A 17,869-nucleotide genomic window follows, 5' to 3' on the forward strand; every position below is an offset into this window, starting at 1 on the left:
ATTAATATAAATGAACAAGACACATGGTGGGGCGGCCTCCAGGGACCTGGAGGTTGTAGGTTCAAGTCCCGCTCCGGGTGACTGTCTGTGAGGAGTTTGGTATGTTCTCCCCGTGTCCGCGTGGGTTTCCTCCAGGCGCTTCGGTTTCCTCCATGGTCCAAAAACACACGGTGGTAGGTGGATTGGCGACTCAAAAGTGTCCGTGAGTTTCCGTGTGAATGTGTGTGTGTGTGTGTGTTTTGCCCTGTGAAGGACTGGCACCCCCTCCAGTGTGTATTCCTGCCTTGTGCCCAGTGATTCCGGGTGGGCTCTGGACCCACCCTGAACTGGAAAAGCGGTTACAGATAATGAATGAATGAAGACACATGGTGTATGGATATTTATCCAGGGGACTTTATATAGATTTCACCACTCTGTGTCATACAGTTTGGAATGTTTATGATGTTATGATATAACAGCTGGAACAATATACTATGGTTTATGAAGAGGTAGACAGTAGAGGTGTCAGCAAGACCCTCGAATAAGGCACAAATACCTGTTCACAGTAAGCCATGTTGTACATGAGATTATACATTTAGCTGAGAATAATAACAAAACTTGGATGGATGCCTGATGATAGCTTACAGATACAAATTAATGCAAACAAAAGAAGTAATATTCTGAATTAGGCTTCACACAAAATGTAAATTAATATTCAACAAATAATTAATATTAATTAACCAGAGGTGGATGCCAAATTAGTAAGTAATAAACAGTACAAAGCACGGTTTGAAAACCCAGTGTTGATGAAAGCCTGTGTCTGGTTAGGAGGTCACTTTTTCAAGATGGCTTCACATCTTGCTATGAAACAACAGAGTTGTAACTGTCAGTCAGCTGGGCCAGCACTATGGCTGAATTACTAGTGTCAATTTGTCCTGGAAAATCATCATTAGTGTGAATATAGTAATGTTATTTAGGCATGAACAACACAAATAATTTTTTGGTTGCATCTCATGGTTTAACTCTTCTACAGGCAGTATCCACGTGCTCAGGATTAATTCCCCCATTCACAACTGAAAAACAAGATTAGCTGTTAATATAGGTTATGATAGTAATTGCAGGTCTTGCAATTTAAAAGAAAAAACACAAAAACTTAGTATGTCCCTGTATCCATTAAAATGAATAAAGCTACAATTTGCTGCATGTATCTGAATTTAAGAAATATTCAGATACATTAAAAAAAAAAAGATGTAAGATGTGGATCCAGGGATAATATTATTAAATAAACTATATATATATATACACACATATACACATCTTACATCTTTTTTTTTTTTAATGTATCTGAATATTTCTTAAATTATATATATATATATATATATATATATATATATATATATATATGAGAGGGCGGTCTCAAAAATCTTTAAAATATGAATATTTGAATATTTAAAGCACACCAAAAAATACCAAAAATATTCAGCTCCACAGTACTGGGCCAGGTGTTTCAGAGTATATCACCTTTAAATAAATGATGAAGTAACTCTCAAACCAAATTGGGCATAATCTCAAGCCACTGATTGGCTTACAAAGGCCAGCCTTCGTGAGAGGATCTCAAATATCTCAGCAACGCAGAGCAGTATAGTGATGATGGTGAAGGCGTACATGGCACTCAGAAATATGGTCTTCTCAAAGTGTTCAGGGACCATACACTTGATAACGTAGAACTTTTTCTCAAGGGCACTAGCATCACACATGTAAAGAGGGTGAACCTGGAAACCAAAGATGTGGCTTTGGAGCCAAAATGCTATGACCTCCAGAATGGTTTGCAACAGTACAGATATGATGTAAAAGACTGTGTAAGTGGGCTGCTGAAGGATTTCCTCTTGATCAATATTTTTACAGGCAGCATAGAGATGGAACACAGCCCCAGGCACCAACACAGTAACTAGCTGCAATGCCCAGAATACCTGTAAGGAAATAAAAAACACTTGATACTTTTGACCTGTATGACCTGTAATACATTGAAAAAAGGCGATTAATTAGACAGATTTATAATCAAACTGGGTCTATATCAAACTGGCTAAACTGAGAAAACTAATGTTAGGCTTAATTCTCCCGATTTAGAAGAATTATAATTTTTTTTTTTGTATTTTCAAATCTTTATCTGTATCTTTATCTTTAAATAAATAAGTAAACTTTTTTGTAATACATGTGCATTTTCTCGTAAATTAACTATTAGAGCAGTCAATTGATAAAAAAAAAAAAACCTAAATCACACAATTTGCTGTGATTAATCCGCACAATGGAAGTTTTTTTTTACGGGTGTCATTTTAAGAAATGTAATCACGTTCATAAGATCAACAAGAACAAATTATGGGAGAAAGCTGTGCCAAAATTTGGTAAAATTATTAATTAGCATAAAATATTCATAACATTTCTGTTAACGCATTAATTGACAGCACTAATAATTACACATTGAGTATTCTTGTATATAAATATAAACAACTTTTCCCAGAATCATTTCACTTTTTCACTATTTTAATTGCACTCTTTTCATAACTTCATAATCCATCCCTTACCTGCCCATTATAAATAATTCAGCTTGTGAGGATGTACATTGATTAATGAACTATTAAAAGCAAAAATACATTAAAGTATTTTTACCTGAGGTGTTATAGGCCTGAACTGGTTATAACAGTAGAGGTTTAACTCTCTCTTGTCCGGAACACAGCTGAAGTGAAGGGCCTCATTACCATAGACAGCAAAACCAAGGACCCCAAGAAAAAACATGCGCACAGAACCAAAGAACAATGTGTTGAACTGGCCTATCACCGTCGGAGGTCTGAGCTGGGGGTTGGGAGGGAGCAAAGACATTAACAATACAATGCTGTGGTAATATAAATCCCAAGAACAGTCACATCTGCACTATAAAGGAACAGATCCTGCACAAATTGCCAACAGACTAGCATTTTCTATCCCTGCTGTGGTCATAAAGACTATATTAAGAGTGAAATATACACAAAACTACAAAAATATATAAGTTCGTTTGTAAACTCGTTCCCATCAAGAATGTAGGAAACCTAGAATATGTTAAAGACAAGTGTAGACATACAATTTTCAAACAGGTTAAGTAGGCTAGGTGTTAGGGTGTGATATGATAGGGTTAAGTAGGCTAACCCTAGATCAAGGCCACAAAACGAGCAGCCAGATCAGCTCTATCATTTGCCAATACTTACACATCCCTCATAAAAGTTTGTAATGTAGTTCAAAGACATGACTCAGTCAACAAACTCGTTTCGACTGCGTTGTGTCGTGTGGCCCTCGTTATCATTGCTTTTGCTTCAGGCAAACTTGCACCTCAACCTAATGACCTTTCCGCTTTGGAAAGCCCTTGTCAATGCATATTTCTCTTTTATCCATGGTGCCTTCATCAATTTAGGCAAAAAAGAAAAAAGAAAAAAGACAACACAAAGGAAAAAACAAAGGTGCAGGCCATGGTCGGCACAGAAGCTAATCCCTATTTGACACAGTCAGTGAAAACCCAACACTTGTAATACACAATAGAGAAACGTGAACACACACTAGAACACAATGCATTGAAATGCACATCATTTCAGAATAGAGCTTCACAATAACATGAACCCATACTCAATCTCAAATCACTCCCATTGTGCACATGTCTACATCTCAGGTTCTTAACTTGTGCAGTTTAGATGCAAGAACTACAGTTTTGAAGGCCTGTGAAGTGAACTATGTAGGGTGTAGGCAGCCATTTAAGCTTCATCCCAACACTGTCAAATGACAGCCATTTCTTTGTAAAGCTAAATCATACAGCTCTCTGATTAAATAATTCTGTCAGTATTATCCATATTCATCGGATTTATAATATGTCAAAATTGCCCATTTTATGTTATTTTTGTAATAATGATTTTAATATATTAATTATAGTCTAATGAATAAAGTTCAATAAACTGTTTTTATCAGATTATTAAGGGTAGAAAAAAAGCAGGAAAAGGGTAAATATAACAGGAGTTGCACACACCAACCGTAGTCCGGGTGGCATGCTGTTCATTTCCCGCCGCTCAGTCATGGGGTGGGGGTCTTGTCTCACGTCAGCGCGCAGCATGTTGTGAGCGCGGGGTTTTGTGTCTTCACATAGAGAGAGGGAGGATATCTATTATTCAGCGTGTATGTATTGTATTATGTGCAGCGCAGGGGCAGCTTACAAGGCGGTGACATATTCAAAATAAACAAACCCCCCCCCCCCCCCCCCACAAAAAAACCCCTTCAAGGTCAAAACTTTTTCACTGCAGGGTTTTTGAAATCTATCCAACCCAAAAAATATGTGGAGTCATATTCCAACATGCATGATTGTGATCTTCATGTGAAAATGTAAGGTTTTTAGAAGCTTGTCCACACCTATACCGTTATTTTATTTTATTATTATTTGTTTAAATAACAATAATGCATTTTTATGCCTTTTTTCCATGCGCCGACTGATTTAGGTCTGTCTCCTAATTGCGTTGCTGCCTGATTTGAACAGTTTATAACGATTGTGTACGCCTGAAGTCTTTAATGATATTTGATATTCAGTGCTTTTACACACAATGTTGACAGTGTACTTTGCAGTAGTTTAATTTTTAAGTAGTTTATATTTTTCAGTTTTCATTAAAGAAACAGAATCAAACTTAAGGGGTAAACTCTAATTTTCAAAACAATTTTCAGATCATGTAAAACATTTTTCAGTGATTGGAAAAGGAAAAGACTCACTACACTACACTACACAGTAGCTTCCTAAGTTGAAAAGAAACTAGCATTCTCATATATACAACTTATTACATATAATTAACAACTGCTAATTAATCCTGCCTAAAGCTGCCATCACAGACTACCACTTTATTATTATTATTATTATATTTTGAATCTCAGAAGTGTCTGTTAAAACAAGACTATGTCACATTTTTACCTTTAATTTACACCTTTACTTGACATGCAGGAAGAGTAGAGGCTCTGTTGTTGCAAATCAGATCTCAGCATTGCAGTCACTGAATTATGCAATGGCTACAGTCTCAACACACAAATATATGAGATTGGTTCCCCTTAGGTTTATGACGAAAGAACACTTGCCTGTCTGTATCCACCCTTTTGAGATAGTTTTGTGTCACTGTGGTTTCAAATTGGAAACGTTTTCTCTTGAGAAAGACTTTGTCAAAATACTCTTCATTGTTTTCATATGTTGGTATCATATGCTATAGCCTTTAATGCTCTTTAAAGAAACTTTAGTGCAACATACATATGTATACATCTAGATAATGTATTTCCACTTTATTTCTTATTTTTCTTGATGCTTCAAGCACTGACTTTATTTTACTTCCATCTTGCAGCAGGAGACACTGTGAGATTTGTGTGAGTCATAGTGACTAAGAAAAACCAATTCACAAGACTGTGTAGATATATAATATTTTAGATAAAAACTGACAGGCTTTTGACCTTAGACTCACCGGTTTCTGCTATATTTCCGGGATGTTTTCCAGATATTGAGGCCAAAGCTGAGATAAATTGTATTGCTTGATTTGTTCTGTGGCTTCAGTGATGCCAGACTCAAGTGTATAGGTTTTCCACATAGGAATCAAACTAAGTTCCCAAAGTTTGTTGTTAGTTCCATCTCTTACTTTTATTGTGGGTCTTATGTGTGTAATAGTGATTAAAGCAACTAAGTACAAGTTAGACATTAAAGGCATAGTCCACAATTGTTATCAAAAACCTCTTTTTATAAATTTCAGAAGATTCACCATTACTCTACAGTCTGTTTGTGTGCTGAAAACCAGTCTGATATATTTACAAACCCCCAGTGTCTGTAAAGGAGTAAAAAGACAAACTGACTAGGTCTTGTATGTTAGGCTTTCTCTCTCTCTGCTCATGACAGGATTTTCTTTTTTTATGTGTAATTTCAACCATGTTGAAAAACAGTTCATCTCCTAAGAACAGGGAAAGTGTGTGGTTCAAAGTTTTTTTTTTCAGTAGTTATTTTATTTGGATGGCTTTTTTTTTTTTACAGATTCTTTACACCATATGCCATTGACAGAGGTTTACTCTCAAGACTTTCAAGTATGTAAGTGTTGGTTCACATGATGTTCCATTTACTTTGCAATTCATGCACTTAACATCTCACATATACATGACACAGCTGCAGGGACCAAGAGTTTGTGTGTTCAAGTCCTGCTCCAGGTGACTGTGGGGAGTTTGGTGTGTTCTCCCCATGTCCACTTGGGTTTCCTCCGGCGCCCCCTTCAGGGTGTATTCCTGCCATGCGCCCAATGATTCTGGGTAGGCCCTGGACCCACCGCGTGTGTTTTAGTAAGAAACAGCCTGTACATTATTTGTGGTTGAAGTTTTGATTCACTGTCTGAATTACTACAGAAACTCATTTAATTTCAAGCTGTTTAGTTTTGAAGCACGTTCAATGTGTTTACTCGGTAAGATCCAAATGATCAGCCAGAGACACACAGAGAGAATGCCTCAGACAGTTCAGAGTGAGCCACATCGTTTCTTTCCTATTTACTGAGCCACTGTTGCATAGAAACACTGGACCATTTTCCAGTGCGCAAAGAGACTATCTAATATAATAGTTAAATAGGATTGAACATATTCAATATTTAAAAGTAACAGATAATACAATAAATAAAATTAATGAAACATATAGAAGTGAAACATTTACATGTAAAAGATACAGTAACTATAACCAACAATGGTTGATTATGTCAAAAGAGAAAAAATGGTCAAAAGGAAGATACAAAGATTTGCTCAGTGACGATATGTCTGCGAGTTATTAAAACGGATAACACTCAGTCCTGCAGAGATCCTTGCAGCTCCACGATTCTGGGATTGTGGGTTTGAACCCAGCCTTGGAAGGATCCTCAAAGAGAACAGCCTTTCTGACTTCTACAGTATTGCGATCACATGAAATTTCAGGAGAAAACGACAATTTCCTGACTAGATATTTAATTTTTTTTTTTTCCTTTGACAGATCTTGTGTTTGATCATTTTGTGGTGTTCTCCTGACTCCATGTACGAGATTTATTAGCTATTATGCAGTTTGTCACAAAAGACGTGGGCATTTATTACATCACACTTTTACATTTACTACTAAAGCACACATTCTTTTGTTATTCAGACATTGTCAGTTGGGATTCTGATGAAGTTAGAAGAGAATTTTTCGCATAATAGAATAGTACAAAATTGCTTTAAATGTAGATAGCTCTGCAAGGACACTGTGGACTACTGTGGACATGGAAAACACATGGAGTTCCATGCTTTCTATGCAGACCACTATCTCGTTCAATGTTTAATTAAATGTCTAGCTAAATTATAAACTATACAGTTATATATGAAGCTGATATTCTCAGACTCATGTTAGCCTCTTGAAAACACCGTGTTTGAAGAAGAACGTGTGTAATGCCAAGCTTGTCGAAGCTAAACGTAGTGCAACAGACTTTTATACAGACCAGTTTATTGAATGTGGGGATGCACTGAATGTCATAACGGGGTCGCTGCAGGAAAGGAACGGGAAAAAAAGAGAAGAAAAAGGAAGAAGTTTTTGACTGCTTACCACGGTGTCTATGTGTGTTTCTTTCCTCCTCCAATACTAAGTTGATTTAGCAGAACCTTTGTGAAGCTCGGTTACAGTGTAGAATGAAGCGGTTAAGATTGCTATTGGATCATATTCACAAGTGGCCAGCAGATGTCACTAAACCAACACGTGGACCTTTTTTCTTCTTCTTCTCCGTGGCCTTCATAATGGTCATTTTACATAACCAACATAAGGATATTTAGGATAAATGGTACAAATTTACACAGACAAAATAACTAATTCCCATAACAAATACTTATATTGCAGTCCACTGTAAAGTATTGACGCCAATCCTAGAAATAATTCAATGCATTTTTATCTTAATTATTTAAAATCTAATTGTTAATGAACAAAGAGACTTCTTATTTTCTCTAGATGCTTCCAATTGAGGTTTTTGTTTTTCTTTTCTTTTGACAGAATCTAAAATTTCTCTTCTGTAAAGGGTTATAGGGGGTTTTAATGATAATGATGTTGTAGGAGCAAATATAAATGCTTCATCCATTTATTTATTCATCTTCTGTAACTGCTTCATGCTGATCAAAGTCGTGAAATCGGAGCCTACCCAGAATTATTACATACAAGTCAAGAACACAACCTGAACAGGGGACAGGGTGCTAGTCCATCACACTTACACCTATGGTCAATTTCACACACTCACCCAGTCCTTCACACTAATGCCTGTGGACAATTTCATACTTACCAACTTGTGTTTTTGGTCCTGGAGAAAATTCTTGCAGACACAGGGACAACCGTTTTTTTTATATTTTGTCCCATGAAGGGCTTGACATATGAGATGACCCAAAATGGTTGTTTTGTAAACTTCCACATGCAGATGGCCATGTTTAAAATAGCTTTGATACCAGTTTCATATATGTGTGACTAAAGGTGGCATGTTCTACTTTCAAACATAGAGGCTGTCTTTCCCTTGGCTCTTCAGTCCAGGTTGTTTTTCTGATTATGTATTTATTGGATTCTTCCTTTCACTCACTTCTCTTTTGGGATCCACAGAATGGCATAAAAGGATGAGACTCTCTGTGATAAAAGCCACAGAAGTCACTGAGATAACACCTCAGAACTGGAATTCCAGGTGTCTCCTACTTGTGATCGAATGAGTGAACATAACTTTGCTTTATTTTTGGCAAAATACTTTGCTAAAAACCGAGACCACACTAGAAATTACACACAAGGTATTCATTTTTCAGGAGATACTGGAGATCAGAGATTACCTATTGCCTATGGAGTATAAGTGAAAAACCAAGTAAAGTTCAATAAAGCAATTATTATTAATAAAGAAAGCAATTATTATTAATAAAAATACTGTACTAATAAAGGCAAAATAAGGTAGACCCACTCTCCAATGCTCATCATTAGATAAACAGTGCTTAAAGCTTATGGTTCTGAGAAGAAAAAACAAGATTTGTTCTTGTTTCAGATCTGACAAAAAAAAAATCCTCAGAAGTGTTTATCTGTCCAACACTCAATTGTGATAAACACTATGGATCCGAAACATAGAGCTGTTAAGGATTTGTGACTGCACAAAGAAATAGGCACTTGTAAATTAAACAAAGCATCTACTAGTCTACAAGGAACAATGGACTGAATCTAGACCTCAGAATCTCTCGCTGTAGTTAAATGTTAGGGAGAGAGATGACAGCACAAAGCAGAAACACACACAGTCCATAGCATGACATCGCACACTCGCCCAGACAATTCACCCACAACATGTTTTTTAATTATATTTTTGTAATTTATATATTTATTTATTTTATTTTTTATTGTTTAAGGATTGTTTAATTAAACCCCGGACCCCAAGAACCTGGAGGTGTGTGGCAGTCACACTACCTGTTGTGCCACCATGCATGGCAGTATATGAAAAGCAGCTCAATTACGAACAAATAAAATGATACTTGATGGTGTGCGAACCCTTTTGGAAACCCCTTATCAAATGACAAGTTGATAATTCATTCCAGTCCATCACAGTAACAGAGTTTATTTGATTTTCTAAGTGAAAATAAGTACACATGCTCTACAGAGAACATATTTCTGTACATTTTATTTTATGGTTATTTTTATTTGCTGAGTTTAATATATTAAGGAAAGATTTACCTTGTAAAGAATTTGTGTGATTTTAATCCAATACATTTTTAACAAAATCCAAAGAATATTTCCTCACAAATGTCTAGCTCTGCAGTCTGTTTGCACACTGGAGAAAGTTAAGTTGTTTATACGTATACCTGGCTCAGTAAATGCGGAAGCAAACTGAAAGTTCCATTTCAGAATGGCTCAGGCGTTTTGGCTCCCATCATGCCCTCCATGATTCCACACAAAATAGGACACTTTTATGTTCTTATTGTTGTTGTGTTAGTTTTTATGTTAGTCTGTAATGTGTGTATTTATTATCCCTGTTAATTTGTGCTTTTATGTATAAGGGGTTGGTCCCAGTCAGTGCATCTTATATGCGTGGAACATGGGCTAGCCTGGATCAAGATGAGCTTTGGCTGGGTGGGTACAAGGCTATCAGTGGCAACCAGGTGGTTATACCTAAAAAGGTATAAATGTGGGTAGCCCACACAGGCCTAGGGTGGGTTGTCCTAATTCAGAGAAAGTTTGTGTTTTTAGATGGGCTGCCCATATGGACTCTATGTTTAATTCGTGTTGGTCCCATCACTGAATCTGAAGGGCATCCAGCCTCTGTGATTGCTACTCTGGGCTCAGCTCTGCAGAAACTGCACTATGTATATTTTGGACGAGGGTAGGAAACCACCCCCTCTCATCATTGATTTTAGTACAGTGTTGTACAACTGAATTACTCTAGGGAGAGCCCTAGGAAAAAAAACCCAAATCTTACCTAGGGTTCCTTTAAATCTGCTGTCAGTTAAGTGGGAGGGTTTGCTGGCATCCGCTGTGTGACTGCCACTGCTCCCATAGATTAAAATTTGTGCTCTTTATTATTTGTTTAGTTGTTTATGTTTATTTTGTATTTACTATGTAAATATGCATACTCCTTCTGTGCTAAAGCTTTTTCAGGCTGGTTTGGTATGGCTGGGCATACAGGCCAGTGGAGGCTGTCTTATTGCTACTGGTTTGATTGCTGCCACTGCATGTTTAAGGCAAAAACACTCATTGTTTATATCCGTCAGTTTATATGTCAAGTATTACAGGTCCAATATCATCAGTCAAGGTTCCAAATTAAAGCATTAAGTGTCTGGTTTTCATTGATTTTGCCATTATACATGTAATTCCACTCGATAAATAAGTATTTTTGGTCAAAATATACCTTGCCAGGAAAGTTCTTATAAGAAACTATTAGTGACAGTATGGATATTCCAATTAAAAAGTTATTCAAAATTTCAGATATACTATCAAAAGAACACAAAAAGAGCTACCAGATTGTGTTCTTGCTAAATTCTTCAGTAATGTCTTTGGCATTACTCTTTAGACTTCTGCTGTACAGTTCAACCTTATCACAAGTGAGTAATTTAATCATGAATAAAGAAGGAATAAGAGGCTACAAGTGCCCCTTACACACTGACTACTTGTAAGTCAAAAACTGCAATATAACTTAAAGATAGCTTTGTGTTTTAGCTGCCCGGAATGGCTTGAGTAGACAGGAACAATGCTTTATATGAACTGATAAATAGGAATAAATACTTAATAAACCTGTTTGCTTACATTGCATGTGGAGCATTCAGAGACCCCTGATTTTTTACTTCATTTAAATGTGATTCAAATGATGACGATGAAAAAATACATTTTCAAAATAAAATTTTAATTCATTAAACTTGCATTGATTTTGCTGCAGTATGTCATTATCATAGCAGTTGAGTTTTATCAATATTGAATTAGATCACCATAGGGAATCGGAATGGTTTGGAGAAGGGTTTTTAAGTTTGTTTGTTTTGTTTTTTTTTGGGGGGGGGGGGGGTTTAGCCCTCATAAGGGGGATTAACTACTTACAGAGAAAAAAATAATTCGAATGTTAACCATGTGGAGGACCATCATTTTTAAATATCTGACACAAAGAGCAAAAAAAATAATTAAAAAAAAAGAACATAATAAATGCTCTACTGCAGTGCACAAAACATGTTATAGTGTAAACATTCTACTAACTTGCAATGACTGAACATGAAAGAACAAGAAAACTGGAACTATAAAACTTTAAAGAACATTAAATTGTCAGCGTAAATAATGTTGAGTTATCGTTCAGGGGAAAGATGTTCTGGACATATTAAGAAAAATTTTTCACATTCAGGAAATATTTTCAAAGCAACGTTTCCACAATCATAATAGAATGTTAAGAGAAAGTTTTTACATTGCACATACTCAGAACATTTGAAGACAAAGTTTCTAGAATGTTAAATCATCTGTGCAAATTAGGGGGAGCTCATATTTTGGGAATAACTTTAATATTTAGTAAACTGGACAGATTATTGTTGAGGGAACATTCCAAAGCAACGTTCCAAACAACCAAAACAGAACATAATGGGAACGTCCTAAGAATGTAATTTTGAAACGTTGTAAGATCATTCCAAGACAATGTTCCTAGAATATAAAATTACTGGTGTAAATAAGCTTGAGATACCATTCCTGGACAGTTCCTTTAACTAAAGAAAAAGAACATTTAAAAAAAATGTGGACAAATTCATGTTGAGGGAACATTCCAGTGCAATGTTCCCACAACCAAAAAGGAACATTAGGGGAATGGTCTAAGAACATAATTTTACAGCATTCTCATCAAAGAATATTAAAGAATTGTTGTAAATTAGATTGAGGTAACACTGCGACCCTGAAGTGGAGAAGCGGAGAAGAAAATGATGATGATGATGATGATAGATTGAGGTAAGGTTCCCGGAACGCTTTTGTAACTTAAAAAAACGTTCTGAGAACAAATTCAGGTCGAATGTTCCAGTGCAATGTTCCCACAAACCAAAATGGAACGTTCTGAGAACGTAATTTTGTTAGCTGGTTGGGCTCTTCCTTTAACTCTGGACAGCTATAGGGATGCCAATTTTTGATTTATACATATCTCAGTGAATGACATAAATGGAGATTCAAAGAAAGAAAATGACACAAAATGGAAGTCTTGTTTCTTGTTTGGTGCGCGCCGTCACTTTTTCAGGCACCTCGCGCGCTGGAGCGGTGAAGACCCCCTCACCCCCACCCCCACACCAAGTACCACCCCCAATTCTCCCCCTGCTCCTAACCAACCACCACATCCTCGCTCTTCCCCTCTCCCTCTCCCCTTTCCACCTTTCGGAGTCCGTGTCAACTTGCGCGCGCTCATTTCATCACGAGCGTGGCGCGGACAGCGGCACTGTGCTGTGGTCATCGTCTCAAGAGGAGCGACGCTCCAACTCCCCCTCACTGACCATCATATCCCCCCGACTGACCACCCTGAGAGAATGGAGGAGATTCTGAGCGCGTCGCTGGCGAACAACACTCCCGACTACGGCAACTTGACGGAGGAGTGGGCAGCGGACGGGCGCGAGACAGTGCACTTCGTCATCCGCTGCGTGATCCCCTCCGTGTACATCCTCATCATCACGGTTGGCCTCGTGGGCAACTTGACGCTCGTGAAGATCTTTATTAGCAGCAGCGCCATGCGCAGCGTGCCCAACATCTTCATCTCAAGCCTCGCGGCCGGAGACCTGCTGCTGCTGCTCACGTGCGTCCCCGTCGACGCCTTCCGCTACTTCTTCGACGAGTGGATCTTCGGCACGCTTGCTTGCAAACTCATCCCCGTCATTCAGCTCACCTCCGTGGGGGTGTCCGTCTTTACCCTCACAGCGCTCAGCGCAGACAGGTACCGGGCCATACTCACTTTCCTGAACTGTTTAAGTTCGCTCCAACTTCAGGTGAATGTTAAAAGTGGTGAAAACTAGACAAAGCCGAGAGTCGCTAAAAAGCAGCTGCAGTGCTCAAACTCCCAGAACTACATTTTTTTTCAGCGTAGAAACACTTTTAGATTGAAGCAGACGAATTCGGGTTTGCGTAAAGTAGTTCACATTTGCTTATACAGTATTTCAGGATTGCAAACTAATTCAGAACACGTAGAATAGAAAACTGCACAAATGAATTCAGAGTTGTTAAATCAGAAACTGTCATGCCAAAAGAACTCAGAACGTACCAAGAGCTAAACTCAAAAGCTAGTTCAGATTGTACAGAACTACAAAGTTCATGGATGGCATAAACTAATTCAGGATTTGAAAATTACTTCAGAAGTACAAATAAATCAGCATTACAGAATTAGTCCAGAATTACAAAATCATTCAATGACATACTACTTCAAACTTACAAAATTTAATTCAGAATTTCAAAAATATTGTTAAGAATTACAATTTATACAAATGCATTTTAAATTATACAAATATTTTGGCATTATTTTTATGATGTGAAAAAAGTAAAGTGTTTCTGTACAGATAAGTGAGCCTTCCTTTTTATCTGCATTAATATTGTCCTTGATTAGAACACAAACAGTTCCTAAGGGGGTCTTGAGTCAAGACAGAGTATGGGTGTAGAAAATACGAAAACTCAAAGAATCTTATGAATAAACCACAGTCCACTGAACAGTTCTTCTTCAAACCTGTTTTATATGATTCTTTAAAAATGTACATGCCTCTAGATAAACACAAAAAGGTTTATACTGTTTGGTTCAGAACCATATACAGCATTTCTCTTATTCTCTCCCAGACAAGAGCCATTGAACCAAGCAAAGAACCATATGACTCATATGATTCATTAATGCCTTCACGTGGTTTCTTTATTGTTCAAGGTTCTGTATATGATATTTTTATATTACATGTCCTCTATTTCTCCACTAGCTGCACTAACTCTTGTGTTCGACTGTGTAATCAGTTCTGCTGTCCTCTAGTCAGTCAGATATTTTTGTTTGGGGGATGATTCTGATTTGTTTTAGTAGTTTGAGTATTTCTGAGTTTACTCCTCATTAAGATGACAAAAGGAAATTGTGTTTGACATAGAAACAGAAAACACACTGTAAGGATCGTTTCTGAACAGCTGCGTGTTCAGTATTCTCTCGGGTGGTAATGGGAAGATTTTCTCTTTGCTGCAGTAAAAGCTTCTGCTCTCTGGGAACTAGGCTTTACTTTAGTCATTGGAAGATTGCTGTGAGAATTTTCAGCAACAAGAGCATTAGTGTGGTCAGATGCTGATGTTGGATGATTAGTTCTGGATCACATACACACCCAAAAGATAATGAATGTAGCTCCTTAAGTCTAGAAAATGCAGATCCACTGCTCCACAGTCTACCAGTGGGACTAATATCCTATTCACTATTTTATTAAGGACATAATCTGTATTTGCTGATTAATTTTAGCCTAATGGTGAAGTTTGGTGCCATTCAGTTGATGCAATGATGCATTTCCTTATGTTTTTAATATGTTGAGTTATTCATTTGGTTCTCAGGCAGCACAATTTGGAGGTGTAATGGCTACTATACATGCACTATACAAAATAGACTAGGGTCCAGTTCCTGCCAATTAGAGCATTTGGGAAAGACTCCTAAATCTGTATTGGAGTACATGTCTAAAACTGAGTGTCACTCTGGATAAGGGTGTCTGTCAAATGCCATAAACGTAACGGTCATTGCTGGCCTCTGAAGCATGTGTCCATTCTTCACGTATTGAGCTACAGTCATATGGCTTCATTGGATGTTCATTAGCTCTAATGAATGGAGCAGCTCTATGGGAAAACTTGCTCAATCTGCCTTTTGCTGAGTTTGTCAGGCTTCCCATGTCATTAGGGAGGGGTTCCTCGCATTCAGCTTGTTACTGAGATTTCTGGATATGCAGTCTGCAATAAATAATCTGATTAAAACATGCTTTGGTTGGATAATTAGGCAAAAGTGTCCTGAGCAGAACAGAGACTGTGGTGTCTTTTGCGGTGTCTGGTTGCGTTTATCGAAAGGCTTGCGCGTCTGGAACTAAAAATCATTTCCATCATTTATAATTCACAAATTAAGGACATCTTGGGGCGGCATGGTGGCGCAGCAGGTAGTGTCGCAGTCACACAGCTTCAGAGATCTCAAGGTTGTGGGTTTGTGAGGAGCTTGGTGTGTTCTCCCAGTGTCCACGTGGGTTTCCTCAGGGTGCTCCGGTTTCCCCCCATGGTCCAAAAACCCACAGTGGAGTGGCAACTCAAAAGTGTCCATAGGTGTGAGTGTGTGAGTGAATGTGTCGCCCTGTGAAGGACTTGCGCACCCTCCAGGGTGTGTTTCTGCCTTATGCCCAGTTGGCTCCAGACCCATCGTGACCCTGAACTGGATAAGTGGTTTCAGACAATGAACGAAAAAGGTATTTTCTGGAGAAACAATAAAGGTTCCATGGTGGGTTAATGTCCATTTATTTTTTTATATTTATTTATATTTTTTCTAAAGGTCAGCTAATGACTTATATTTTTCCCTACCTGATTTATTATTGTCACAGTTGGTGGGCACCCCTGGTTAATGACGTTTTCTTCATTTTCTGTAGTCCTGATTTGCATGCGGAATTTCTTTGTAGAATTAAATAAAAAATTATATCTGTTATTTGTTGAATCTTTCTCTGTGCAAATTGATTGTATTTTAGTAAACAATTTTAGTAAAAATATAATTTAGAATTTGATTCCTACAACACACTTAGTCATATCACACTTAGTCAACACATTGTGTCATATCTATTCCCATTAATTTATTACATTTTTAATCATTTGGGAACTGAGAATACTAATTGTTGCCATTTTGCAAGTGGAATATTTTCCCATTGTTGCTTCATGTAAGAATTCAGCTGCTCAGCAGTCTGTGGTCAACGTTGCCTGACTCTTCTTTTCAAGATACAACATAGGAGACAGACCTGGTCTACAGGTCACTCACACACACACACACACACACACTGTCTTGCTGAAATAACCATGGAAAAACAGCATAAGTCTCTCTAAAACTATTTATAAACGCCCACATCAGTGGTACCTTTTCACATATAAGTCACACATGCCTTTGGAACTAATACACCCTTCCATACCATGACAGACACAGGCTTATACACCTTTTATTGTTAGTGTGGATGGTCGCTTTGGTCTTTTTCATGAAAACTGACTGAAACTTGGACTCATTTGGTTAAAGCATGTTTCTAGCATTTGGGCACATTTAAGCATTCTGAGATGAGCTCTGGTCTGGAGAACATAGCAGTGTTTTTGTGTAGTTTCTGCATAATGAATGTATGTCATTTTTTTTGGTAATACGTTTCCAGTAATCCCGAGTCCACTTGGGTCTATTTATCACAGCTGCATGATAGTTTCTCATGCCATGCCATCTGAGGGCTCAGAGGGTTTCAAAGTACCATAACCTTTATTTTATAAACATCATCCTCCAACATTTTTGGATCTACAAAACACAATGAAGATAATATGTGAAAACACTGATAAACATTTCTTTGCATTTCTTCAGTTGTTAAATAAATCTTTAGGGGGAAAAACATATCACAGATTTTTGTGCATTTTAAAAATTGTTCAGATCAATTATTGAGTACAGAATGCTCACACATTTTCTAGAAAAACCAAATATTTCCTTCAAAGGCTTGATACTTTGGTCATTTAATCAGGGGCACCTACAATTTTATACATATCTGTATGTCTCTAAAATATCTTGAGCCTGCAGGCAGTTGCTCTGTGTTGTGTCGTGTCGTATTTTCTGCATGGCATCACCTGCTCCCATGATTTTCTTCACCCCTGCATCCAGTTTTATTCATCATTCTTGGGGCTCCTGGCTAAATGGTAATAACTTTTTCTAAACTCCACTCTCTGCTCCCCACAGCAGCATTTCTTGTGGTTGTCTGTGCCCTCTCAAAGTTAGCTCGTTGTCATGTTGACTGCAGCTGCTGTCATTTAGCGATAGCATCACTCAGTTATTGATTGGAGGTCTGTGCTATCAGTTTTCTTGATTAAAACTGGTCAAGAGCAAATCAAAGAGTTCCTGAGTATGGATTGTTTAATGCTGCTTGCAGCAATTCTTGCTCTCACATTTGATTTCTGCAGGATGGTTGCTTGATGAACACATGTTTAAATAAGTTGTAGGAATAACAGAATTAACTGTTTAGTTACAACCCCCATGTATGGTACAGTGGAACAGTTCCCGGTCAAAATGGACAATTAAAAAAAAACAGGTAGGATTTTTGCCTTAAACGTACAGCTTCAAAATGTTTGTGATGTTTCACTTACATGTTATCGGAAGAATAGAGCCTCTTTTGTTGCTACTTCAGGCTC

The 17,869-nt window shown here is 37.6% G+C and overlaps 2 protein-coding genes across 2 annotated transcripts in view; one reads left to right on the top strand and one right to left on the bottom strand.

Annotated features, from left to right (window-relative positions):
- Positions 1-466: 466 nt before the first annotated feature.
- gje1a (gap junction protein epsilon 1a) lies at positions 467-7,698 on the bottom strand. Its single transcript, XM_066677795.1, has 5 exons — positions 7,592-7,698; positions 4,025-4,131; positions 2,647-2,829; positions 1,501-1,949; positions 467-1,052 (listed from the first exon to the last, which is right to left on the bottom strand). The coding sequence occupies exons 2-4, from the start codon at positions 4,106-4,108 to the stop codon at positions 1,548-1,550; spliced, it is 669 nt and encodes a 222-aa protein (XP_066533892.1). The 5' UTR covers positions 4,109-4,131; positions 7,592-7,698; the 3' UTR covers positions 467-1,052; positions 1,501-1,547.
- Positions 7,699-13,014: 5,316 nt separating this feature from the next.
- Positions 13,015-17,869, top strand: part of nmbr (neuromedin B receptor) — a 29,534-nt gene continuing 24,679 nt past the window's right edge. The window contains exon 1 of the mRNA XM_066677607.1: positions 13,015-13,415. Coding sequence (XP_066533704.1) covers positions 13,015-13,415 — 401 coding nt within the window. The remainder of the gene's footprint in view (positions 13,416-17,869) is intronic.

This window comes from Hoplias malabaricus, chromosome 7, assembly GCF_029633855.1.
Source record: "Hoplias malabaricus isolate fHopMal1 chromosome 7, fHopMal1.hap1, whole genome shotgun sequence".
NCBI lineage: Eukaryota > Metazoa > Chordata > Actinopteri > Characiformes > Erythrinidae > Hoplias > Hoplias malabaricus.

Bases quoted from the DNA above. Each gene is read 5' to 3' on its own strand.
- gje1a (XM_066677795.1), bottom strand. From the start codon at position 4,108: ATGCTGCGCGCTGACGTGAGACAAGACCCCCACCCCATGACTGAGCGG. The intron at 2,830-4,024 runs GTGTGTGCAACT...CCCAACCCCCAG, and splicing joins TGCCACCCGGACTACGGTTG to CTCAGACCTCCGACGGTGAT. The intron at 1,950-2,646 runs GTAAAAATACTT...ATTTCCTTACAG, and splicing joins TCAGGCCTATAACACCTCAG to GTATTCTGGGCATTGCAGCT.